This window comes from Pseudorasbora parva, chromosome 12, assembly GCF_024679245.1.
Source record: "Pseudorasbora parva isolate DD20220531a chromosome 12, ASM2467924v1, whole genome shotgun sequence".
In the NCBI taxonomy this organism is placed as follows: Eukaryota; Metazoa; Chordata; class Actinopteri; order Cypriniformes; family Gobionidae; genus Pseudorasbora; species Pseudorasbora parva.
The window spans coordinates 9,311,495-9,339,178 of NC_090183.1; the positions used below are offsets into that span (position 1 = coordinate 9,311,495).

At 38.4% G+C, this 27,684-nt stretch overlaps 2 protein-coding genes across 2 annotated transcripts in view; both read right to left on the reverse strand.

Moving 5' to 3' along the window:
* On the reverse strand, positions 1 to 26,440 carry nhej1 (nonhomologous end-joining factor 1). Its single transcript, XM_067458273.1, has 9 exons — positions 26,203 to 26,440; positions 25,823 to 26,015; positions 24,502 to 24,720; positions 23,119 to 23,257; positions 22,979 to 23,037; positions 10,280 to 10,466; positions 8,630 to 8,712; positions 7,896 to 8,025; positions 1 to 235 (listed from the first exon to the last, which is right to left on the reverse strand). The coding sequence occupies exons 2-8, from the start codon at positions 25,988 to 25,990 to the stop codon at positions 7,933 to 7,935; spliced, it is 948 nt and encodes a 315-aa protein (XP_067314374.1). The 5' UTR covers positions 25,991 to 26,015; positions 26,203 to 26,440; the 3' UTR covers positions 1 to 235; positions 7,896 to 7,932.
* hs6st3a (heparan sulfate 6-O-sulfotransferase 3a) overlaps positions 1 to 27,684 on the reverse strand; it is a 292,872-nt gene that overhangs the window by 166,131 nt on the left and 99,057 nt on the right. The gene's annotated exons all lie outside the window — the stretch shown is intronic.

The window sequence follows — 27,684 nt, forward strand, 5'->3', positions numbered from 1 at the left end:
ATCAGATGTTCAGCCAGCGATCCATAAGCATGACGTCTGAGGCTGAGACTATATTAACCATATTCCAGTTGACCCAGTATTAAGGAAGGCAATATTTTATTCATTACTTTTAAGACACAAAAACTTTAAGATGGGCATACAGAATAAAATCCAACATTAAAATGTCCAAAATCACGTACAAATTTGACCTAAGAGGAATAAAACTGTTTATAAAGCATTCAGAAAATAAAAGTGTCCACATCTGGTGTACAAAATTCCCTGTCTCACGCATGCGCGAGTCAAACTTGTTCAGACTTGTCTGGTGCATGCGCAAAAAGGTTTCGTTTTCAGCAGCATCGAGAGGAGTTCTCCTGGCTTTGTTTATTCCTTTAAAGTCTGTTTTGCTTTGTGTGGTATTACTGTGCGTTAATAACTCCGTAAGTAACAATATTTATTATCACTTTAGATGTGTTTCAGAGTGTGTCATTGCGTAATTCAGTTAATATTACCTCAGAACTAATATAAGGTCAATATATATTCACTCGGTGTAATGCTCACCTATTAGAAGAATCATCCAGTTATTGTGCTATGAACAATGTTTATTTGTTCGTAAGAAATAGTTGATTATCATGTATGTTGACAAAAACATTTTCCAGTGTCTGCTTGACATATTAACAATTGTTAATAAAGAGCGCGCGGCAGTGCTGAAGCAGCGCACACACTTTGTAATTCGACACCGCTTGTTAACAGCGGGTGCGGTAGCCCGCTCCATTTAATGTAGCTGCATTTAGCGGTTATATGTTACAAATAAGCTCAGGTTTACCGTTACAAATCTTATCAGTGTATAGTTACAGTTCTTATTGTAAACTAATATATTAGTATATCTTCTGTCATGTCATGATTATGTATATTTATCATATTTATTCTGTTCTCTCACAGAAACCACACACACATTTATGTATACCCACGCAATCCTGTTTATTCCTTGCAATTGGATGGCCTAATAAACATTAGTATTGTCAATCTTCACTCTGGAGTAGCTGCTGTTCTTTCTAACCGAGGAATTAGGCCAGTTGAGTTCCAACCATCCCACTGCGCACAAAATATCCCACAAATTGGTCCTTCGAGCCGGAGTTACGGGACATCAGCTGCGCTATGGCTACATCCAGAGATTTCTATGAGGGAGGACAAAAGCCAGATCCTCGTCCAAGTCGTACCCGGCGGGTGCCCACCTACTTGGAGGATTATGTGCTTGATTATCCATCTCCGTGTCATGTTTATTCTTCACCAGCAGAGGTCACTGAAGGAATATCTCAAGCAAACCAGGATCCCTATAGGGGCTATATCACTCCTGCTACAGGGAACAGAGAATTTGAACGGGGAAAGCTGCATCACTTAGAGGCCCGTTGGAAAGATTTAAGCAGTGAAATGAGAGAGCTTCAAATCAGAATGGACAGTGTACGACAGGCTGCTAGATCTCCTGTTTACGGACACTACCAGAGTCTTCCTCACATTGAACTCAGTAACCCTGGATTAGAACCCTCTGTGACTGTAGCATCATCCCCACAATATGAGGAGACACTTTACCACGAGCCAGCTACGCAGCCGCAGCCGCAACCAATCATGCAGCCACCAAATATAGGTCGTGGATCTTCCCTGCCAGAGCCACAGCCTCAGAGACAATTTGCAGAATTCCGACGATCAGACTCATGGCCCCACACAGCTGCTCAGCCTGTTCTGCCTGCCTATCCTCAGGTACAGCCACAGTATAAGCCGACTCCTTTGCAGGCTGCACCGGCCCGCATACAGCCAGCACATCAATCAGCTTCTGTACAGCCAGCACACACTTATGTGCAACCGCAACGTCAGTTAGCGGCTGTACAATCTGCACCAGCCGCACTGCAGCCACAGTACCAGCAGACGGTGCCAGCTCCAGTGCAGCCTGTACCAGCGCAACCAGTGATGCATCCTCAACGACCTTATCAACCACTACCTCTGCATCTACCTCCTTGGCCTGGACCACAACCACAGTATGATTATCCCATCAACCCTGTGGAACCTGGACTGATGGAAATGGCCATTGCGTCTTCCTACGGCATCCCCAAACCAAAGCTGGTAGTCTTCTCCTCAGGGAAAGAGAGTGATTTCCTTATGCTTAAGAAGGGACTGGACAGTATCCTTGGCCCACACAGACATCTAACAGAGGACTATAAATATCAAGTGCTCTTGGATCATCTGCATCTGCCTGCCGCTTACCAGGTAGCTAAAAGGTATGTCAACAGCCCATTTCCCTACACCAGTGCAATGCAGGCTCTTGAACAGCGATACGGTCAACCAAGACAGTTAATTCAGAGCGAGCTAAGAGCTATCCTCAATGCACCAGCTATCCGACCAGGTGATGCGCAGGGATTTGAGGACTTTTCTTCGGCTGTTAATACACTGGTGGGCATGTTGAACACAATGCATGGGCCCTCTAGATACGAACTGCAATGTGGCTCCCACGTTGACACCCTACTGACCAAACTGCCTGTCAGCTATAGAGACTCATTCATAGAGTACTGCCTCAACCAGCACATCATTGTGAGTGGCAGTTCCAGGACTTACACATTGCCAGAATTTGCAGAGTGGCTGGAGAGGAAGGCTCAGGCCATTCAAATATCTAGGCGTGTTACAGGGCCAGTGCATACAGAACCCTTCCGGCGAGATCAGAAACCTCCTTTTCAGCCCAGAGCCAGAGCAGCCACAATTCTCACAGGCAGTGAACAACCTAGAGCCATTCATTTGCCCACCAGCTCCCTCACAGACACCAAAATGGCAGCTACAGCTAAAAAGCGGGAGCGTTTCAAGCCCTTTTGTCCCTACTGCAACAACCATGAACATTATCTCAATGCTTGTGCAGCCTTTTGCAAGTTGAACCACACACAAAGAGGAAGCTGGATTAGTGAGCACAGTAAATGCTGGAGGTGTGGTCGAGGTCACAAACAAGACATCTGCACGCTCAAGAAAACTTGCTCTACATGTGGGGGACTCCACCTGCCCGTTTTGCATGAAGTTGCAGTCAAGGCAGAAAACCAAAGCATACTCACAGTGAGCACAACCACTTCTCAGGTTTATTTGGACCAGGCCAGTCATTCAGGCAGAGTAATGTTAAAAGTTGTCCCGGTAAGACTTCGCAGTGGCAAAAGGTTCCTGGACACCCATGCCGTGTTGGACGATGGGTCTGAAAGAACGATCCTCCTGCCAGCAGCAGTCAAACATCTAGGTTTGAAAGGATCTGAGGAAAACTTGACTCTTCGAACAATAAGACAAGACCTTGTTCAGCTAAGAGGAACCACAGTCTCATTCGAGGTATCTGCTCTATCACACTTAAGTGTTAAACATGTGATTCGGAACGCATTCACAGCCGCAGATCTCAACCTTGCTGAGCAGTCATGTCCCGCGGACGCCTTGAAGAGAAGATATGGACACCTCAGGGACATTCCCTTGCTAGAGTTCACTAGAGTGCAGCCTTTGCTACTCATTGGATCAGATTATCCACAGTTGATCACACCAAACTGCCCAATCCGAATGGGACCGCTTGGTAGCCCTATAGCGGTACACACACTTCTTGGCTGGACAGTTCAAGGGCCAACAACATTTCTCCAGCATCCCTCAAACGTAGATGTATGCCTCCACACTACCTTCCTTTCTCCAACGCAAGATTTACGTCAACATGTGGAGCGATTGTGGCAGCTTGACATACTGCCCCAGAGAAATGAGAAAGAAGTAGTCCGCTCCAGACAAGATAGATCTGCACTTGCCATGTTGGAGGAGAAATCGGTACGTGTTACAGTTGATGGTACAACCCGCTATGCTACCCCACTACTTTACAAGCGGGATGCAGCTAGACTGCAGGCAACACCCAACGCTGTCATGGCCCTTTTAAGAGCCACAGAACGTCGCCTGGTAAAGAATCCTGACCTGGCAAAAATGTACAACAAAGAGATACACAAACTTGAAGAGGCAGGTTATGCAGTACGAATAACTGATCCAGAAGCAGCTAATTCCCGTGATTTATGGTATGTTCCTCACCACATTGTGCTCCACAATGACAAAGCCCGGGTGGTCTTCAATTGTTCTTTCACTTACAATCAAATGAATCTGAATGACAATCTACTACCTGGTCCTACTCTTGGTCCACCACTGTTGGGAGTCCTGCTCAGGTTCAGGGAGTATGCCATTGCCATAAGTGGAGACATACGAGCTATGTTTCACCAGATCAGACTGTTACCGGAAGATCAGCCACTGCTTCGCTTTCTCTGGAGAGACATGGAAAGAGATCGCAGCCCAGACATCTATGAATGGCGAGTATTACCATTTGGGACAACCTGTAGTCCATGCTGCGCTACTTATGCCCTCCAGAGACATGTCAGAGACAACAAGGAAGGCAATGAAGATGTAGTTGAGTCTGTTCAGCAGTCTTTCTATGTGGACAATTGCTTACAGTCTCTCCAGTCTCAGCATCAGGCTAAGAAACTCATTGACAAAATTAGAGCAGTATTAGCGGCTGGTGGCTTTGACATAAGGCAGTGGGCTAGCAATGTTCCCGGTGTGATTGCACATTTACCCGCTGAAGCCAAATCAGTAGGCTGTGAGCTGTGGCTTTCTGCAAACAAAACTGATCCGCAAGAGTCAACCCTCGGCCTTGTGTGGCACTGCTCACAGGACATTTTAGGCTATAAGCACAGGTCTGTGTCAACAATTGGGGAAACCTCAATGAGAAGTGTCTATCGCATCCTGGCTAGCCAGTATGACCCACTCGGATACATCATCCCTTTCACCACAAGGGCCAAAATCCTGGTGCAGACACTATGGAAGAGGGTTGGAGGTTGGGATGAACCTCTGCCAGCTGACATCTTCTCAGAATGGCACACTTGGGAAGAAGAGCTTCCTGACCTACAGAGAATAACACTGCCCAGGTGTTACACACCAGCATGCAATAACACCACCTCTATTATCGATATGCATGTCTTCTGTGATGCCTCGGAGAAGGCATATGGCTCTGTGGCTTACCTACGGGTGGAAACGGGCGATGACATTCAAGTTGCATTCATCATGGCGAGGTCACGGGTGGCACCCAAGAAGCAACTCTCCATGCCCCGCCTTGAGCTCTCTGCAGCATTGTCGGGAGCTCAGCTAGCCAAGACACTGAACACAGAGCTTACACTTGATATCAGGCAAACGGTAATGTGGTCCGATTCAACCACTGTACTACACTGGATACAGTCTGAGTCATGCAATTACAAAGTGTTCGTTGGCACGCGAATCGCAGAGATCCAAGACCTCGTTGGATATGAGAACTGGAGATACGTGGACTCAGATAACAATCCCGCTGACGATATCACTCGCGGTAAGACCCTCATATATCTGTCCCATCCCAGTAGATGGAAGCAAGGTCCAGCATTTCTGCAACAATCTTCAGAACACTGGCCAATCCACCCTTCAATGGCAATTGAAGATTCAGAAGAACTCCGTAAATCCTCATTCTGTGGTAATATCTCAATCAGTCATGCCTCTTTACCGAAGGTAGATGACTGCAAATCATGGGATGACCTCATTATGACCACATATCACTCTCTTCATGGGGCGGCAGCACCCCCTATGTCAGCGACAGAACGTATAGAGACTGAAACGGCTGTACTCAGACGTGCACAAATGGAAAGTTTTCCTGATGAAGTGCATGCTCTTAAAGCCAATAAATCTGTGCATTCAAACAGTCGATTATGTTCCCTTGCTCCAACGTTAGATTCTCACCTTGATCTGATTAGAGTGGGTGGTAGATTACGCAAAGCTGCAACATTATCAGAGGATACACTTCACCCTATCGTGTTGGCACCAGAACACCCCATAACAAAACTGTTAATCCAAGACTTTGATGACCGCCTGATGCACGCAGGTCCTGAAAGGGTTTTTGCAGAGTTAAGGCGAACCTATTGGGTTCTCAGAGGCCGCCAGGTGGTCAAAAAGCACCAGAGACAATGCGCTGAGTGTAGGAAATGGCGTGGCAAGCCCACTGTACCCAAAATGGCAGACTTGCCTGCTTCCCGTCTGAGGATTAACCAGCCTCCCTTCTGGTCGACAGGAGTTGATTGTTTTGGGCCATATCTGATCAAAATTGGCAGACGGCAAGAAAAGAGATGGGGCATAATATTTAAATGTCTCACTACAAGATGCATACATATCGAATTGTTATGCAGCATGGACGCAGATTCTTTTTTACTAGCCCTCAGACGCTTCATAGCAAGGAGAGGAAAGCCCTTTGAGATCATCTGCGACAGAGGTACCAACTTCAGGGGTGGAGAGCGTGAGCTCTCTGAAGCCTTTGCCGAAATGGAACCATCCCTCCAAGAGCAACTAGCCAAACAGAAAATATCCTTTCAATTCAACCCACCTCACGCACCGCACTTCGGAGGAGTATGGGAGAGGGAAATTAAATCCGTCAAAGCTTCGCTCCAAGTTGTTCTGAAAGATCATACCGTCTCGGAGGAAGTCCTTACCACAGTGTTGATCGAAGTGGAAGGCATCCTAAATTCGAAACCCCTGGGGTACGTATCATCTGATATAGCGGATCCTGATCCTATTACCCCCAATTTGCTGCTTATGGGGCGGCAGGACTCTTCTCTACCTCAGGCTGTGTATGGACCCAGCAATCTACTTGGACGGCGACGCTACAGACACAGCCAAGTGATTGCCGATCACTTCTGGACCCAGTTCCTTAGGAACTACCTACCCAGTCTCCAGCTTCGACAGAAGTGGCAGAACATCACACAAAACCTAGCAGTCGATCAGGTTGTATTGATTGTGGATTCTCAACTTCCCAGAGCCCAATGGCCAGTCGGTAAGGTAACCAGAGTCCTACCAAGTGACGATGGTGCAATAAGAGCCGTGGAAGTGGACATTAAAGGCAACACATATGTCCGCCCTGTTGCTAAACTAATTGTATTGCCTGAAATGCCTAAAAATTAGTTTGCAGCACTAGTAGTGGTGGGGCCTTTTGTGGACTTACAAATTTCCTACCTAAATTTGTGGGGCGGCTGTACAAAATTCCCTGTCTCACGCATGCGCGAGTCAAACTTGTTCAGACTTGTCTGGTGCATGCGCAAAAAGGTTTCGTTTTCAGCAGCATCGAGAGGAGTTCTCCTGGCTTTGTTTATTCCTTTAAAGTCTGTTTTGCTTTGTGTGGTATTACTGTGCGTTAATAACTCCGTAAGTAACAATATTTATTATCACTTTAGATGTGTTTCAGAGTGTGTCATTGCGTAATTCAGTTAATATTACCTCAGAACTAATATAAGGTCAATATATATTCACTCGGTGTAATGCTCACCTATTAGAAGAATCATCCAGTTATTGTGCTATGAACAATGTTTATTTGTTCGTAAGAAATAGTTGATTATCATGTATGTTGACAAAAACATTTTCCAGTGTCTGCTTGACATATTAACAATTGTTAATAAAGAGCGCGCGGCAGTGCTGAAGCAGCGCACACACTTTGTAATTCGACACCGCTTGTTAACAGCGGGTGCGGTAGCCCGCTCCATTTAATGTAGCTGCATTTAGCGGTTATATGTTACAAATAAGCTCAGGTTTACCGTTACAAATCTTATCAGTGTATAGTTACAGTTCTTATTGTAAACTAATATATTAGTATATCTTCTGTCATGTCATGATTATGTATATTTATCATATTTATTCTGTTCTCTCACAGAAACCACACACACATTTATGTATACCCACGCAATCCTGTTTATTCCTTGCAATTGGATGGCCTAATAAACATTAGTATTGTCAATCTTCACTCTGGAGTAGCTGCTGTTCTTTCTAACCGAGGAATTAGGCCAGTTGAGTTCCAACCATCCCACTGCGCACAAAATATCCCACATCTGGTGCTATTTGGTTCAGAGGCATGAACTGTCACCGAAAAAGCCCCATTGCTTTCTTCTTCTTCGTCCGTGAGGTGGAACGTTCCTCAGAACCAGCAGCAGCAGTAGAAGGTAACGGGATAGTCTGAAGGAATCATTCAGAATTGGTTTTAGTTCCTTTAAATTAAAAATCTGGCAAACCACGTATAGTTGAATTTCTGTTAACTACCACAGAAAATTATTATAGCTTGATAGCTTGATTTGTGAATCGATTTGAAGACTATCAGTTAACAGTTAAATGCAAGTGTAAGGGGAAACCATGCAACGGTGCCCCATAGACATCAATTGTAGGTGCATTTTATGCACACGTTTTGTTTGAGTTTAATTTATATTTAACCCAGAATATCACTTGAAACATATCAAGGGGAGTAACATTTTCTAGCCTTTTCAGATTTATGGTAAAATTGTCCTGAAGAAGACCTTCTGTCTTTTTTTGTTGAAGTTCCAGAGCCTCTAAAAACAAACATAGTGGTCAAACTTTGCCAGCCTATGGCTCAGCAATGTTGTGTTCATGGTACAATGAGAATAAAAAAAGAAAAGTGAACGTGTCAGTTACGTTCTCTAAAACGCAGTATTCATGGCATTACGGTTCTCTGAAAGAATTACTTGAATATTTATTTTGTTAAATTGTGACAAGAATAAGTATAACATTAGAAACAACTAGCACATGGCAAAGGAATAGACCAAACCTGTTTATTGTCTGCCACCAGAGGTCTTCCTGATGATCCTTTGACATAATTCTGTTCTTGAGAAGCCAGTGAAGACGCCACACCTGCAACAGCACAGCAAACAAAAACACCACTCAAAAATGAAAACTGTCATCATTTATTCACCCTATATCATTTATTGTTGCAAACAAATATAATCTTTCCTCTGTGTAACACAAAAGGAGACGAAAACAGTGTTCACAAAAGTGTTCCATATAAATTCTGATGTCATAAAATGTGTGAAGGAGCGATCGTAATTTAAAGGGGATATGTGTAGAATTTGGAAACCCTTGTTATTATCAGGACCGGTGGCCATTAAGTAAACTGAAGCCAGCAAATTATAGCTCATGGACATGTAACACACAATATTCTCATGGCAAACTAATTTTTCATTAGTTGCTTAGAAGTACAAAAAAGTTGGAAATATCTTTGCTGAGATATACTGTTAATGAGCATCCTGACAGCATGCAGCTGAAAGTGACAATTAGTTGAATGTGTAAAAAATGTGCTGCGCTTTCCTCTCAATAATAAAATAAACGCATAATAAAAATGAGAAAGCAGAAAGCATCTGATCATAGCAATGTGAATGTTTAGTCAACAGAATGTTCAAAAAGGACCATTAAAAGTGTTAGCAAAAATTCTTACATATAGCCACTTTAAGCATAATTTAAAAATCACCAAAAATAGCACCTGCCAGTGCAACTGTCTCATTAAAGGTTTATCACATAAAAATAAAATTCATCACATATAAACCAAAAGCGCACAACACTGGCATGTTTGAGGAGTTTCTTTGCTTGCCATATGCGATGTGCTCCACGTATGCGAGTCGACCATTGTTTACATCTTAAAGCCTAATTGAAATCTGTTCATCACAAACTAATATCTCTTACCAAGACTTGGATTAAATCATTAGATTCATTTGGATTAATTTGACAATTTATGTCCTTTATGACCTTTTTGGATCTTCTACATTTTGGTTACCTGGACTTTCAATGGGGAGACAGAAACCTCTCAGGTTTCATTAAAACATATTCATTTGTGTTTGAAGATGAACTGGTCACTGTGATTTTGCCAGGTAAGACATGTTCCTGGAACAACATTTTTCTCTGAAAATTCTGTCCTTACCCTATCCCTACCGCTAAACCTAACCATAACCATAACGTATCCCTAAAATTAGAGTGAACTGATTTGACCAGAACCAAACCCTGATTGTAAGCCTAAACTTGACATAAACTGTAAACTTGTCCCTCATATCTGACTGGTTGATTTGGAATGCTGTTCCAAGATCAACAAAGATGTTATTCCAGGAGCAAATCAGGTTCACCTATCCCCTTAACATCTACACGTCTATTAAATTATGTGGCGCATTTAGATGCACCACACCAAATTTGACATCCATAAACTTTGGTCACGAGACACAACAACAGTCAATGATAGTTAACACCACTAATGTTACACTTTGCCGCGTATTCTCAGTGTATGATATTTGGGCGCAACACTCCTTTTAAGAAAAAAGTGCAGCCAGGACATTCTGCAAAACATTTCATTTTGTGTTACACAGAAGACAGACATATGGGTTTGGAAAGACTCCTTTAACCCATGTTTTAAGCTCAGTGTCTGTAAGGCAGTAACCTTTGGGGAAATCAGTGATTTGTAGGTGATCAGGTTCAGCGACGTGGTTGTCTTCTGACGCAGGGCTGCTGTCAAGAGAGCGTTTGCGTTTCTGACCCGTTTTCCCCGAGCTCACTGCCATGTACAGGGCCTGCAACTCTGAGTCAAAACCCAAACTGTCCAGCGTCACACCCATCTGTGGAACAATCTAAGAGACAAAAAACAAAACAAAAAAAAAAACAAGAGAGAGAATGAATGACCCAACCATAAAGAAAGAGAAGACATTCAATTTCAGTTACTTATTAGTCTCCATAAAGGAACTGTCTTGGACAATTACATTTCTGGACAAGTGCTATTCATTTCGTTAGATGGAAAACTTTTTTAATGGAAAAAGGGGATATGTGGAAATCATTTTAATATGCTGATTTGGTAAATTATTTGATCAATTATAATCTGTGCTCAGTGTTTTTGCTACTAAATACTTTTGTGAAAACTAATACATTTTTCAGGATTCTTCGATGAATAAAAAGTTCAATTTTCATTTATTTGAAATCGTAACTAAAGACATTTATAATGTTACAAAAGAGTTCTATCACTTGCTGAATAAAAGTAAACATTTTTCCCCCTTTTAAATCTCATCACATATCTAATACAAGAAAAAGTATTTATATTTAATTTAAATATTAAATTAAAAAAAGTTATTGCTAAAGAAATGAATAGTAATCATTAAAATGCGATACTTAAGATGAAACCAGTGATATAATTTGCCTGAAAGAAGCTATTTTACTCTATGTAAAGAGGGCCACCATGCTGAGATCACATAAACAGTCAAATATGAATACTTTATCTCAGTAAAGAATTCAAATTATATTCTGCCTGAGGAAAATTAAGAATAAAAAAAGTGAAAATAGACTTAAAAGTATGCATTATGATAATGAGAATTCGGGAGTGAATTGTTCTTAATTGTCAAAAAAAATGCACACAAAAAAGTTAAACAGGGTAAGGGTAAAGATGACTGCATTCACACATTCCCCAAACACATTCTCTTTCACAACAGAGAGGACAAATTCTCAAAATTAGCTCGACAAATATTGACCTGGTGAGATTGGTGACCACTGGATGAATGAAGGGCCCCTAAATGTACGTGTAGACGTTTGGGGTTTACATTGATTTATTTTTATTATTTGTTTGTTGAAATATCATAAAAATAAATGAATGCTTTGAGTTCCTCTTTGGGGACAGAGAGGGCAATGTGAGGAGAGAAGCCACAGTTCATGAGTGTGCACTTCCTGCCTCCCCTCACATCATTTCTCCTCTCCTGATCTTTTTTTTTTTTCTTCTTGTCATATCAACTGATCAATTAAGGCTGTTTTTTGTTTCAGAAAAAGCATAAGTAAAACAAATAGTTGAAATATGCCAACTATACAATACCACAGATACCAGATGATTTACAAAAACGCTGATACCGTATCATCCACCATCATCTGCGTGCGTCAAGGAGGGGAAGAGTCAGGGAAAAGCGGTTCATGTGTTAGTGAATCATGTTGATACACCTATTCCTAGCTGGTAAACAGCATTGGCTGGTTTTTAGTGGTTTGTGGAAAAACTCTAAACCAATAGATTCTAATGGAAGATTCCAGAGAGTGTCCCAATTCTTGTTTTGTGTTCAACAGTTAGCTGGCGAAAGGCAAGTATATACACTTGATAGTAGTCATTCAGTCACACCCCTCCTCCTAAAATATCTATTACTTCTTACTCTCAGTTCACCCTCTGTCTCACGCTCCCTTAGGTTTTCTTTATTAGTGGTGCATACTAATACAAACATCACATTATTATCATACTTAGAACTAATTAGAACAAATTTGATCACCAGCACTGGCTGGTTTTAGTGGTTTGTGGAAGAACTCTAAACCAATAGACTCTAAATGGAAGATTCCAGAGAGTCCCAATTCTTGTTTTGTGTTCAGCAGGTAAAGGGCAGGTAATTTGTTGTAAAATATAGAGACATTACCATTACCAATTTTTTTAATAAAATTGTGACTTATTCATTAACTTGACAATTACTTAACCTATAGGTTCATACACTTAGGAAATTCTGTGGCGGTTTCAGTCTTGCATAGTTCCATATTTCTGAACATAAAGAAAAACTATTATATCATACTATTCTGTTACAATTTTTACAATCTCATATCTGTGTTTGGTTTGTACACCCTATTAAAAGGAAAAAAAAGTGCCACTTGATTTTGAATTCGACATCAGCAGCGGAATTCTTATTAACGGTTATGAGTGGGCCTTACACAAACATGCAGATCATATTTCACCATAAAAGACTTAAGATTATTGTTCTCAACTAACAAGCACATACGCTACTGTTCAAAAGTTTGAGGCTGGTAAGATTTTATGAAAAAAAGTCTCTAATGTTGACTACATTTGATCAAAAACACATACATTTAATTTAAAGAGATAGTTCACCCAAAAATGAACCACGCTTAAAATTAGCCCATGATTTACTCACCCTGAAGCCACCCTAGGTGTATATGACTATTCTTTCAGATGGATACAATATATATATATATATAATTTTTTTTTTCTTTTTTCTATTGCTTGAAGTTTTTCAGGTAGGTCTGTTTCTTTGTTCTATTGAAGTTTGTTGTCATATTTCTTTTTTTTTATCACTGACTGTTCACTTGTCTTCAGTAAGCATGACTTTTTATGTATGCACGCATTCGTTTTTTGTGGGATATTACATTTTTTGACAAATTATGAAATTTCAATGGTATCAAAACTTTTTTATAATAAAAAGCAAAGCAAAAATAACTACTGTGATATATATTGTTATGGCGAAATTAAATTATCATATTTTGATGTAAGATTTTGGTCATTTACAAAGTGAGAAAAATGGGGAGGGAAATGTACAGAAATGTGCCAAAAATACAAAAAAATTGACATAATTTTATTAATATTTTATTTAGATTTTAAGGTGAGATATGACCCAGACCAATAATTGACAGGTTCTATGGGATTTACCCATTTAGATCTAGCCTGATGTGGTCATACTCAATTCTAGTCAGAATATGAGTCTGAAACTGCTCCATTGGGCTTTGATTATGGGGCGTGTTTCAACCGAACCAGGAAAGACATCAATTGGATAAACCTACAACCAATCAGAGCATTGAAGCGATGCATTGTCAAATGTCAACAGAGCTCAACTGCACTGTGTTGCCAAGTCCACGTTTTTTCCGCGGGTTGTTTTCTATGTTTGCACCCCGCAGGGGTGAAGCAACTATTATGTGATATATAGACCGATGAGTGCCGAATTTTAGCAGGCAACCTTGCCAAAATAACACACATTTTACCCTCCAAACACCATTCTGGCCAAACACCAGAACCAGAATTTGAGCTAAAATCAAGCAACACACACAGACACACACACACACACACACACACACACACACACGATTCACTATCCTTGTGGTGACTCTATAGAGGTAACGTTTTTTATACTGTATACCATATCTATCCCACCTACCTCTAAACCTATCCATCACACAAAACTTTCTGCATTTTTACATTTTCAAAAAACTAATTCTGTATGATTTATAAGCTTTTTTTCTCATGGGGACCTCCATTTATGTCCCCACAGTGACACAAGTCTGTGTGCATTCAGGTTGACACACAGACACACAATCTATAGAGAAACAAATAAAGGCAGGTGAAGTCTTAAATGGGCATCATGGATTAAACCCAGAGAGGAGCTTCATTTTATAGTCCTCTATAAATCTGTCCTCGCTCTCATTCAGTCAAACCCCTCCTCCTAAAAATATCCATTACCTCTTTTTCTCAGTTCACCCTCTGTCTCACACTCCCTTAGTTTTCTTTATTAGTGGTGCATACCAAGACAAACATTATATTATTATCATAATTAGGAATTTGAACAAACTGTAGAACAAATTATGTGGCTTGTTGAGATGTGTGTTTACTTTTCTACATGACTGGACAGACAATAAAACAGGTAAAACCTCCCAGAACACCCTAGCAACTGCATAACGACCAAAGCAATGCATTGATAACCATGTTGTTATCTCTTTTTGCCATCTATTTTTACATTTTCTACGATGTTTCCATTGATTACATTTACGAGAGGGACTCGTGTTTGACGGGATGTTACTCTTGTTTTGGCTGGCAGGGCAGCTCTTCTCAGGGGTTCAAAGTAGGCAGAGTAAACCACAGCCCAGCTACAGCTAACTAATTACAGATCAGAGCTCACCCTGTGGAAAACTGGAGCAGAGCTATGGAGGGAGAAGGAATAACAGAACGAGAGACATCTGACCTCTTGAAGCGGTCCTGAATGGGTTTCATGGTTATCAGATTGGGGTGATTATAAGGCCAGGAGCCAAAAGCTTCAGTTACAGGGAGATGTCTTGAGCTTCAGCTGGAATTAAGGCATAGACATCTGACAGATTCTAGTGTCTAACAATAAAACACACACTAACTCACACAAGAATGTGGCACTTACGGGGGACATGGGGAAAATGTTTCTCCATACTTCAAAATATCCTCCCCACAAATTATGCTAAATCGATACTACGTTCTTAAAAATAAAGTTTTTTTTTAATGGCATTAAAGGTTCAGTTAAGAAACAAAAAATGAAAAAATTGGTATCATTAACTCACCCTTCATGTTTAAAGAGTGCTAGTAACCAGATAGTTGAGGGCACCCATTGACTTCCATATTATATATATATATATATATTTTTTTTTTTACTATGCAAGTCAATGGCTACTGTCAACTGTTTGATTACCAACATATTTTAAGACATATTTTTCCGTTTTGTTTTCAACGGAAAAAAGAAAACTCATACAGGTTTAAAACAACATAATTTTCATTTTGGGGTGAACTATGCCTTTATCATTCATGGAAACTTTCCATTGTACAAAAGGTTCTGTATAGCAGAAAAAGTTTATTTGGATTATTAAAATGTTCTTCACAAAAAGAGAGGTTATTTTAAGAACTGACACAAAAAAGGTTCTTCTATGGAGCTGCTGTGAACCCCCTTTTGGAACCGTATGGAAAATGTATGAACCATTTATTTTTTATTTTTTGAGAAATTTGATAATTCGCTGCTCGTCAACACGACAGTAGCTCAATACTGGGGACAAACACGTCATCAGCATTTGCATGATTATTAGTTAATTCATTGCAAAGCTAATTGCTAATAATGGTGGTTAAAATTAAAATGTTAATTATTAGTACTGATGATTAAAAATGTAAATATACTTTTTAACTTAAATTGCTCAACTTACGCTGCTCTCCGCTCGCCAGTGATTACACAATACCGTTGAAAATGTCACACTAGACGTAGGCGGAAGTCATTGGTGGGGAGTAAAATCCTGGAATTTTTCCTCAAAAAACTTATTTTCTTTTCAACTGATGAAAGAAAAACATGAACATCTTGGATGAGATGAGGCTGAGCTTAAAATATCAGGACATTTTCATTTTGAAGTGATCTAATCCTTTAATTACATTTTAAAATATAATCAAAGAGAAAACAGTTCTTTGTAATCATATTTCACAATGGTACTGTCTTACTAGCCTGGATGCCAGCCTAACCTAGCCCCGCCCACAACATTTTTAGGTCGGGCAATTCGTTCTGGCATCGCTCCATAGAGGAGTAATTATCCCCGAACAGAAACTGTTCGGACCAATGAAATCATCAGGGCGGGCTTTAGACGATGATGGACAGATGATAAACAGGAACGTAATCATGCACGTCATCAAAGGGGCTTGGATCATAATTATTTACTCGAATCCTAAACGGAGAGCTTGTTTGTATTTGCATTCACCTTCACAATTTCTCTCAAAGATGATGATCATGTTGGGTAAGTACTCTGTGTATCAATAAATTCTTTTATTTTTTACAACACCGGCTAAGATCGTTTTGTTCCAGCGCGTGTGCAGACAGGGTTGCCAAGTTTTTACAACAAAATCCGCCAACTACTAGCCCTAAACAATAGATTCTCGGGGGGTTCTCCGGGGGAAAAATGGTGTTGGGGGGGTAAAATGTGTGTTATTTTGGCAAGATTGCCTGCTAAAATTCGCACTCATGGGTCTATATATCTAATAGTCGCTTCAACCCATGGACATATAAAACAACCACGGAAGAAAACGCGGACTTGGCAACACAGTGCAGTTGAGCTCTGTTGACGTTTGACAATGCGTCGCTTGGTACGTTGCTCTGATTGGTTGTAGGTCTATCCAATTGATGTCTTTCCTAGTTCGGTTGAAACACGCCTCATAATCACAGCCCAATGGAGCAGTTTCAGACTCATATTCTGACTTGAATTGAATTGAATTGAGTATGACGTCAGGCTACCGTTTTACTGTATTTTTGATCAAATAAATGCAGCCTTGGTGGACCCCAACCTCTTGAACGGTTGGACATCTATATTATGTCTCAGATACATGATGGTTTTGGGTGCTGGTCTTTAGGTTTAGTAAACCGGATGGGGTCAACTTCATCAGTGCCAAACCAAAACTGGTTTCTCAACGGTAACATTTTCTCTTTTTATGCTTCAACCCTAAAAAAACCAACAGTTTGCGTCATTGAAACACATTCACACAGAAATGTATTCAACCTCAAAAGACCTGCAATGAGGACAGCACCTTCACTAATATGGTCCCTTAAGCAAGTCTTTGTGTTAATCAAGCAAAGTACACACGCCTACTGAAAACACAAAGTAAACGTTCACACTCTCCCTTCCCTCAAAAACCCTGAGTATGCATCACCGGCGTGGGGTAGACATTTGCAGTCTTTAAACACAACTTTACAAACTCATGGGAATATGTCTTCGTTTAAAGTTTTGACCGCCAAAAGACAGCATTTCAAACAGCATATCTATCCATCCATCAAACATACACTCTCAACCAGGCTTCTGCCGATCAGGAATCTCAAGAACGGACTCCATTTTTCCAGAGACTTGCTATGTTTGTTTGGCATTTCAGCGAGACATTTTTCCAAACACGCCTTCATTTTTATTCTGACTTGGGTCTTAAATGATTCTTCAGTGTGGAGTGGAATTTCCCATTGTATTGCGAGACAGCAGCAATCAAATGACTTTGATATGTCCACAAAAAAAAAAATCTAATAATGTTCAAGCTCACATTTCAATAGACACAAAAAGTATTTCTGCTATATAGAAAATGATGGCAAAAAGCCTCAAAATTCAAATTCAAATTTAAAGAGCAAATATTGCCACTTAAAAAAAATCTGGTAACACTTTACAAAAAGGTCACATGAACTAAAAAAGAGAAATATATTTTAGAGGATGTATTAAAGGTGCACTATGGAGCTTTCCGTCCACTGGAGGGCGCCTATTCAAAACAAATCGTAGTTTGATGACGCAAAGTGTGAGCGCAGCATCTTGGGAGATGTGGTCTTCTCATCACAGCCGGTGGAAAATAGGACTCGGGCAGAAATCACGTTCATGCATGCGGTTATTAACGTTACTGTAGTCTAAAGCAGAGCAGGACCGAGTGTTATGGACCTGAGCACAGCTGCTGGAGCGATTGTTAAACAAATACCTGCCTCGCGAATACCGGGACTTTTATTATGACGGGACGGGACACATTCGCCGGGCGCCTGCACAGATCCGCTCTTCTGGTTATGATTTTGAGGTAATGTAGCTCTGTTTATCATTAAGGTACGTTTAAGTGTGTTCAAAACGATGTTATGACTTTACTCCGTGCGTTCACTTGTTCACACTGCTAAGAGTAAAGCGCTCCTGAGGAATAAAAGCCGAAACCGAGGGTAACGCAGATATGACGCAATTGACAGGCGACTCCCTCAAATGCAATGTTGAAACGTCCCTGTCCTTAGTTAAAATAGTAATTTTCTCACAATTTACAAATAGTTGGAAACTTCTGGGATATTGTAGGTACTCAACTGAACAAAATATATAACACCGGCCTAGTGGTTTTTGGATATTTTACTGCAAAAATACTACATAGTTCACCTTTAACCTTTTGTTAATGTTAGGTAATACAAATAAAGTTGTTCATATTGTTTGTCCATGTTAGTTCAAGGTGCATCAACTAACTTTACATGTTCAGATTAACATGAACTAAGATAAGTCAATGCTGTAGAAATAAACCGTCCATTGTTTGCTCGTGTTACCTAATGTAGTTAACAAATGAAAAATTGTAAAATGTAACCAAAAAATATGAATCTTATTCATTAAAACGAATAAGTTAATTTGGACAGTTAATCAAAATTCAACAGTTTGATTGTTTTCATGTGCAGGATTTGTATGTAGTGTAAATGTATTAATTGAGATCCTCATTGTTTTGTGACAGATATACTCTACCGTTCAAAAGTTTGGGTTCAGTAAGACTAAAAGTCTTTTATACTCACCAAGACTGCATTTATTTAATCAAAATATAGTACTGGTAAAAACAGTAACACTGTAAAAAATATTACTACATTATTACAGAAATCTAAATTAATATATATTTTAAAATGTAATTTATTTATGTGATGGCTGCTAACATTTTTGTGGAAACCATGATACTAGATTAACCATTAAAGATCCCAAACTCGAGTCACACACCCACATGATCTTATGCTTAAATGGCAACGATTCGGCTATTTGACAAGTACTGTCACAGCGAACGTTCAAATCTGTGTTGGCTCTGCCACTGATCCAGAGAAAGCAGTTGTCATGTAGGTCTATGTTTAAAACAGCTTCACAAACAGTCTTTTTTAAACACATATTATCATAATTTGTCCAAACCGAGATCAAGTTAGAAGCGACCAAACACCTGCACGTTTTCCCTATTTAAATACAGATACACGAATAGCTGAACGGCCAAGTATGGTGACATAAAATAAAACATGGCGCTTTTCTAAGTGGGTTAAAAAGGAGAACTATAATGTATGGCAGAATAGCACTCCTGAGAGTACTTCAACTTGGCGCAGTAAAAAGTCACAGGTGAAAAATCCTCTTTCACATCTCCCTCTCCCCCCTTTTTACAGAAATGAGAGTGGGTGGGGCGAGTCGCAGAGTCAAAGTACTCTCAGAAGTGCTATTCCGCCATACATTATAGTTCTCCTTTTAAACCTGCTTAGAAAAGCGCCATGTTTTATTTTGTGTCATCATACTTGGTCGTTCAGCTATTTGTGTAACTGTATTTAAATAGGGAAAACGTGGAGGTGTTTGGTCGCGTCTAACTTGATCTCTGTTTGGTACCATAGTGAATGAACTGGGCTTAGTGGGCTAAGCTAAACGCTATCAGATCGTCACCGCGCGTCAGAGCGATTAAGAGCACGCACTCAGATGAGAGAGGTATGTATCAACTCGTTTTAGTTAAGGGAATAACAGTTTAATATGAAAAAGCGGTGGAGTATCCCTTTAAAAAAGATTGTAACAATTACTTTGCTACACCAGTAGGTGGCGACAACTGTTAAAAAAATGTATGTGTCAATCATACACAAGAGATTCATCCAGTCATTGAATGATCAAGTAAATTACGTTTTTTTGTTTGGTTGCCATTAAGGCATAAGATCATGTGGGCGTTTGACTCGAGTTTGGGCTCTTTAACGGTTAATCGTGCCGTTCTAGTATCATGGTTTCCATAAAAATGTTAGCAGCTGCACAACCTTTTTTAATGTAATGATTCTGAAAATGTCATTATCACATAAATAAATTACATTTTAATTGAATCATTCATTCAAACCACTTTGTAAAATAATTAATTCAAATTAAATAAACACTATAGACTGCACTGCAGCAATTATCATTTTGTCAGATCATCAAGTAAATTACGTTTTCTTGTTTGGTTGTCTATTCAGAATCGTGGGATTTAAAAACATGTTTTAATTTGATTAGCAATTAATTAAGAATCGTGCAACTCTACATTATTTTTTTCTGGATTATTTAATTTAAAGAAAGTTAAAAAGAACAGTAATTATTTAAAATAGAAATCAGTTTAAAAAAATATTAGTCTTAACTGTTACTTTTGATTAATTTAATGTCCTTGCTGAATAAAATTATGAATTTCCTTTAAAAAAATCTTACTGGCTCAGTGTATATATATGTACAAATTATTTTATCTGATCATCTGATAACAATCAGCTGTGAAAGCTATGGAGTCATGCCACCAGTTTAAGATGGGACTAGTATCTCGGTGTTTGGTACAGTAGAGTGAGTGGGTGAGCAGACTCATATCCTTTTCTCACACCATCAAGTCAAGCCACACATATCTGACTGCACATTCACCAGGCCAGTGAGAAATGCCGGTGGATTCGCACATACATACAGACAGACAGACAAACACACCTATCAAAGGACTCACCTCATGCAGAAAGCACGACTGCCAGCACTGAAATTAAAGCTCAGGGCTGAATCCAATAAATAACTCTGTTATTCAGCCACGAGAACATTACTCATCAAGAGAACAAAAAGTAGCTAATAAATACAAAATACATAGCTCTGGTCTATTTTAGGGCTCCTCCCACTGTGGTCAGTGTGTTTGTAGTGACCGTAAGGCAGAACGGTCAGAAGCGTGATAGACTAGTTCTATATGAAAATGCAATGTGAAAATACGCTCTTAGAACAAAAGGTTCTATATAACCCCTTAAATGGGACCATTCATGGTCGATTTAGTTTAAATTCATAATTTTGGTTGCATTTATTTTAATTACATTTTATGAATTAAGAAGCTTGTCAACATATTTCATCACTAGAAAAAATTTAATTACCCATTAAACATGAAAGTTCTGCTTATATAGAATCTTTTTGACATAAGTGTATATATATATATATATATATATATATATATATATATATATATATATATATATATATATATATATATATATATATATATATATATATATTATATATATAAAATTGATCTTATATATACATATTTATATATACATATACATGTATTTATATATACATAATTATACACAGTATACAGACATATGTAAAAACTTTATTTTTTTATTTTGGATTCATGTGTTTTAGTAATTTTTAAGGATTTTTCCTCATATTTATTCATTATTGTTTTTTTAAATTATTTCTATATAGTTTTTATTAGATTGTAGTTTAATATATTTTAATAAAAAGAAAATGAGAAATGTTGCTTGGCAACTAGCTGAAATAAAATATGTTTAACATTGCACTTAAAGGGTTAGGTCACACAAATATGAAATTTCTTTCTGTTCATCCTCGCAATACAGTTTAAGATATTTTAGATTTAGTCCGAAGCCTTTCTGTCCTTTGAATGTAAGTGTATGCCTGCTTGCTGTCCACGTCCAGAAGATAATGAAATCATCATCAAAGTAGTCCATCTGTGACATCAGTTGGTTAGTTAGACTCTTTTGAAACGTTGACAATACATTTTGGTCCAAAAATAACAAAAAATAGGAATTTATTCAGCATTGTCTTCTCTTCCGTGTTCCTCAAATAAAGAATCAAACGGTCATGATTCAAGATTCGAATTGAGTGTCAAACTGGCAAACTGCTAAAATCCCGTGACATTGGTGATATGAATCACAAATCAATCTGCTGATTCGCGACCATTTGAATCTTTATTTGAGGTTTGAAAACAAACGTGGAAGAGAAGACAATGCTGAATAAAATCACATTTTTTGTTATTTTTGGACCAAAATGTATTGTCGACGCTTCAAAAGAGTCTAACTAACCAACTGATGTCACAGATGGACTACTTTGATGATGATTTCATTACCTTCTGGACGTGGACAGCAAGTGGGCATACACTTACATTCAAAGGACAGAAAGGCCTCGGACTAAATCTAAAATATCTTAAACTGTATTCCGAGGATGAACAGAGGTCTTACGGGTGTGGAACGACATTGGGGTGAGTCATTAATGAAAGAAATTTCGTTTTTGGGTGAACTAACCCTTTTATGTTTATTTTATTTTTACAGTTTTAGCTTTTTTTTTTTTTTAGCTCATTATAACAATTCATTATTTTATTAAGCATTTAATATTCATTACAGTTTATGATTTTTATTTACTTCTATTAAAGCACAGGTCCATCTTTGGATCATTCTCAAGTCATAAAACTAAAATTCATGTAAACTTTTTTTTATTTTTATTTTATTCAAACTGTTGAACTGATCATATATTCTGTCATTAAAAATATATTTAATTAAAAAAATATATTGGAAAAATAGAAACATTTTTTAGAAACATAAATGTCCATGGTCTAAGACTTTTGGTTCTCACTGTACATCTACAATGGCATAATAGTATAGTGCACCCTCATATGGCCCAGTCCTAATCACACACACCACCAAAAAAAGCAGGAAATACTCAAACACTCAAACACACACACACACACACACACACAATGACGGGAAAAGAAATAAAACAGCCTCCAGTCAATTGACGGTTCAGTGTGAGGCAACGCTACAACAGAGCTGTCACTGCAAACACTCTTCGGGTTCAAAAAACCACACTTCAGCCTAATTATACACTGTGTGTGTGTGGTGACCCTCAGCTCTGAGTCAAACAGAGATCCAGTCAATCTTCCTGTCTAGCTCTCGCTGTTCTCTCTCCCATAACAAACCCTAGAAGGAGCCCAGTGACCTGGTTCAGTACATATACTGGACTGAGCAATCATGGTGTCATATGCATGCTAGTTCTGACTGACTAAATTTAGCAGGAGACTGAATGTAAAAATGCTTCGCACCTGTGTGAAGAAGTTCTCCCTGAACTGGTGCATGTCAAACGGCTCTGTTTGTAGTCTGGCTGTGAGGGCAGAGTTTAAGATGACCATCAGTGAGCTAAAAACGAGAGAATTTGCATCGAAACCGCAAATGAGATCATTACCTCTACTCAAGACAGCTCCGTTCTCCTGATAGTCCTGTATCTCGGCATCCTTCCGAGCCAAGAGAGCAGCCAGATCCTCCACTTGCCGCTGCAGGACTCTACTCACTGCCAGCAGGGGGCGCACCAGCTGCCTGCACACCTGATTCACAAGCAAGTTTGTGCATTAAAAAACTATTAGGAAACCTAATGCATTGTATTTGAGAAATTAATTTCTACGGTCTCTAAATTATTACAGAGTCTACTAATTTCCTTTGTCATCTGATTGATCATTTTTAATTTTTAAGTGCAAGTAAAAGGCCTCTTAATATAATTCTAAAAAATTCCACCTATATCTTATGGTTCATGTGTCCCTGCCGTGAAATCTTCACTGATTTTAAAAGTAGTAAATGTAATAATAACTAATTGTTAGTTAAATTTTAAGTAAAATTTCAAAATGAACATCTACTGGACTTCAGCAACTTAGGTAACTTAACTTATCCATACATATATATATATATATATATATATATATATTTTAGAAAAATCATGTTAAAACATAAGTATTAAATATGATATATCAGGCTTCAGAGGAACAAATATTCAAACATCTCGCATCATCATTGTATTGCATTACCTTATATGTTTCGACCCCCACAAAAAAAAGTTTATTTTCTCAAAAAACTTTTTTTAGCTGCAATAAAATTATAAAAATATATATATTTTTTTGTAAATGTTAAATTGAACTAATGCAGTCAATAGACCTGGAACTACTTCATAGCTGTGCATTTACCCGAAAAATAATTGCACACCTTTGAATGTTTGGCAACCAATCTGAATCAAGCATTCAACAACCCTGTGGTATGATACTCCATGGCTAGCTGTGCATTAAATGATTTTAATGCAGATGCAGAGGCAAAACCAAACCAGACATGAAGCAATTGAAATAATTTAATGCACTGCTAGCTGTGGATTATCCCGCTTATTCAATAATCACTTACTAACATTGACAAGTTAAAGCTGTTATTAATTATCCACAATACTTAATTAATTAATCACCACAATATTTGACCGGAAGGGTACAAATTACACTTTATCTATTTATTTTCGTCAGTTGCGGCACATTAGATCTAGCATTTTGTTCATTTTAAATTAGACACATAGCTAAAGCAGTATGCTAAGATTACAGTTATTTGAGTATATGAATTATAGCGGTTATGGGAATTAATCATTAGGAGAGAAGAGAGATGTTTGTGTGTGTTTCAATGAAAGCAGCGCATTAATACGGAGCAGTGATTAAACTGACTGGAACTACCTGTGCATTCAACAGCTTTCATTAAACCTTCCAGCCAATCAGAATGAAATTTTCAAAGAGACTATAGTATAATATATAAGGAAGGTTCATACCACGGCTACAGGTGTTGTGGTGCAGCGGAACTCCCAGTAGAACGGCAACCCAGCCAGCTCACTTTTGAGTTTGACTGTTAGACTGTCGCCGTGCCTTTCAAGAGCAACCTGTGCAGCAGAGATCGGATCATCATATTGACTGGAGAAACAAGGCCGTGCCACAGAACACAGATGAGAGAAAAAAGCCTGTGTTGGTGCCCTTAGACGCTTATTCAGATCCTATCATACAGAGAAAAAGAAGAGAGAATAAATTAGTTTGAAATATTCACAGGCTAACAATGCAACATATCCAGGCAAAAAAGTACATTTACATTTAAATTGGCAAATGCTTAAGAGTCTATGATTTCATTGATTTTCATTGATTCACTGAAAGACTCCATTAACTAGGGTTAAAAGAACTGCCATATATGTATATAACATATATAAACATAATAATCATGGCAATAATGATCCAACTTTAGACTCAAAGCATTTGTATATTTAAATCTTAACATTTTTTTGGGGGGGGGGGGGGGGTGCAGTGTATACCATCATTATACACACACACACAATGTTGATCAATATTTTTTTTTTTTTTTTTAAATGTTTCTGTAAGTCTTAAGTTCAGGTTCTGCTCAGCAAGGTTGCATTCATTTGAGCAAAGGTAAAGTAGATGTATTAATGTGTGTGTGTGTGTGTGTGTGTGTGTGTGTGTGTGTGTGTGTGTACACTTATTTATATTACATTGTGGGGACATTGTAATATAAACTTGAGATCACCTACATTGTGGGGACCATACATGGATTTATAAACATACTAAATTGTTTTTTGGAAAATGTAAAAATGCAGAATGTTTCCTGTTGATGGGTAGGTTTAGGGGTAGCCAGTGTAGGGGGATAAAATGTACAGTTTGTACAGTGTAAAATCCATTATGCCTTTGGAAAGTCCCCACAATTCACAAAAACACAACTCTGTGTGTGTGTGTGTGTGTGTGTGTGTGTGTGTGTGTGTACCGTAATACACTACAATTTTAACAGTTTGGTGTAAAATAAAAAAAATATTCAGCTAGGATATAATAGTATATCATTTAAAATGCTTCAAAACATATATGTTTCAAATAAATGCTTTTCTTTCGAACTTTCTAGTCATCAAAGAACCTTGAAGAAAATATGTTTCCACAAAAACACAACTTTGATTTCAACTGAACAAATGACACTGTTGTTTTTCTAGAGCTCTGTGTGCCAAGTGCGCATTGGCATAATATTAGTGTGATTGACTGGACTTTTTAAGCACTGAATTAAAGTCACTTCAACTAGATTCCAGCAGTGTTGTTCATTCTTGCCTGTGCTCGACTCTGAATGTCGTCTGCGTTCATTTCTTCCTCCCAGACTGTTTTCAGGTCACTCAGCAGAACCCGGTACTGTGTGTCACCGAACCAGGCTTTAGCCAGGAGATCAGAACCTCCGATATTCACTGGCACCCATGGGAGAGCAAACAGGGCTGCTTCCATTTCCCCACGGCACACTTTATACAATCTATTTCATATAAACAATATAACATTTTTAAAGTCATCATGAAATCTAAATGTATTACTGTTTCTTTATGCAATATTGCAGTGATTATTTATCCGTTAATTATTCACATAAACATCCAGTAACATAATACATTTTAGAAATCGTTTTACATTTTTAATGGGTGAAGAATTTAGCAGTATAAACTCACCAACAAGGGGGCTGTTTCGACTAACGCACATTCCCCATGAAAACAAACCAGGATTAAAACGTTCCGGGAGGAATAGTTGCGTTGTTGCTTCATAAAAAGACGAAATAACGTTACACTAATTTTGTTGCTCTGTCCAGCATTTTTATTGGACATTCGCAAGAAAAGCAATTCATGTAATATTCATGTAAGAGATCAATAACTTCTGCTCTAAACACGGCTTTGTATAATATTCTCTCTTCCGGTTGTTTCAGTTGAAAAAAATAAAACGTTAGTAGTTTTTATTTCCGTAAAATGTAAGAGTCAGAGATTAAGGGTTGGTGATTATGAATTTATGAAACTTGCACTTTGCCAGTATGAGCCTTGATTTCCAAAGATCCATTTTCTAATCCGTTTGTGCAATGTAGGATCCTGCAGAACATAAAGTTCAGAAGAACAGCATTTATCGGAATAGAAAGCTTTTGTAACATTATACACTACCGTTCAAAATTTCAGAAGTCAGAAAAAACAAATACTTTTATTCAAGGATTCACAAAAAAAGTGACAGTAAAAATCAGTTATTATAATAAACCATTTGTTTGCTTTTTTTGTTGTTGTTGCAACAATGGTAAAAACAAAAAGGAGCAAGTTTGCTATTGTATTTTGGAAAAAGCTATTACCATAAATTAGTGATCACACTATATTAAACTACATCATCACTTATATCAGAGGGAAATGATAGGTAAATAACACTAATGTAGAATCACCTAACTCTGGTTGTAAGCCTAAACTTGACATAAACTTTAAACTTGTCCCTCAAATATGATTGGTTGGAATGTTGTGCCAGGATCAACACAGAGGAAGATCCAGGAACATGTACTTGCTGAAATCAGGTTCTGCAGGATGCTACATTTGACAAGCAGATTGGAAAATGGATCTATGAAAATCAAACTATCAATAATAATAATACATTTGACACCAGGCATTATATATATATTATATATACACACATACATATATATACACACAATGTTTTTGTAGGGAATGCTACAACCCCGGCACCATTTTTAAAACTATCAATTTATTGGTATTATAGCAATGGGAATTATTCTAGCCCCAGTGTAGTCAATAGAAAAAGTAAACCTGCTTAAAAAGTGAGTTTTATTAGCAAATTCACATATCTTAAAATATGTGCACAGGGCCAACCCTTTAAAAGCATATGCGTCGTCAGTGTTGCATTAAGATCTAATGCATACAATTACTTTAAAGACTACTCAGACTTCCTTGGTAACCGTTTCTGTGTTTATATGTGGACCATTATGAAAGAAACACCCATTAAGCTTTCTCAAATTCTTTACAGCTTCACGTCATCTTGCATTCCAAGTCGACAATACATAAAATCCACATATACAACAATGGTCTGTGTCCAAGACATTGACTCCGACATTCAAAGAACAATGCGCTCAGACAAGCTGACATGTAAACTGACACATTCAACACTAGACA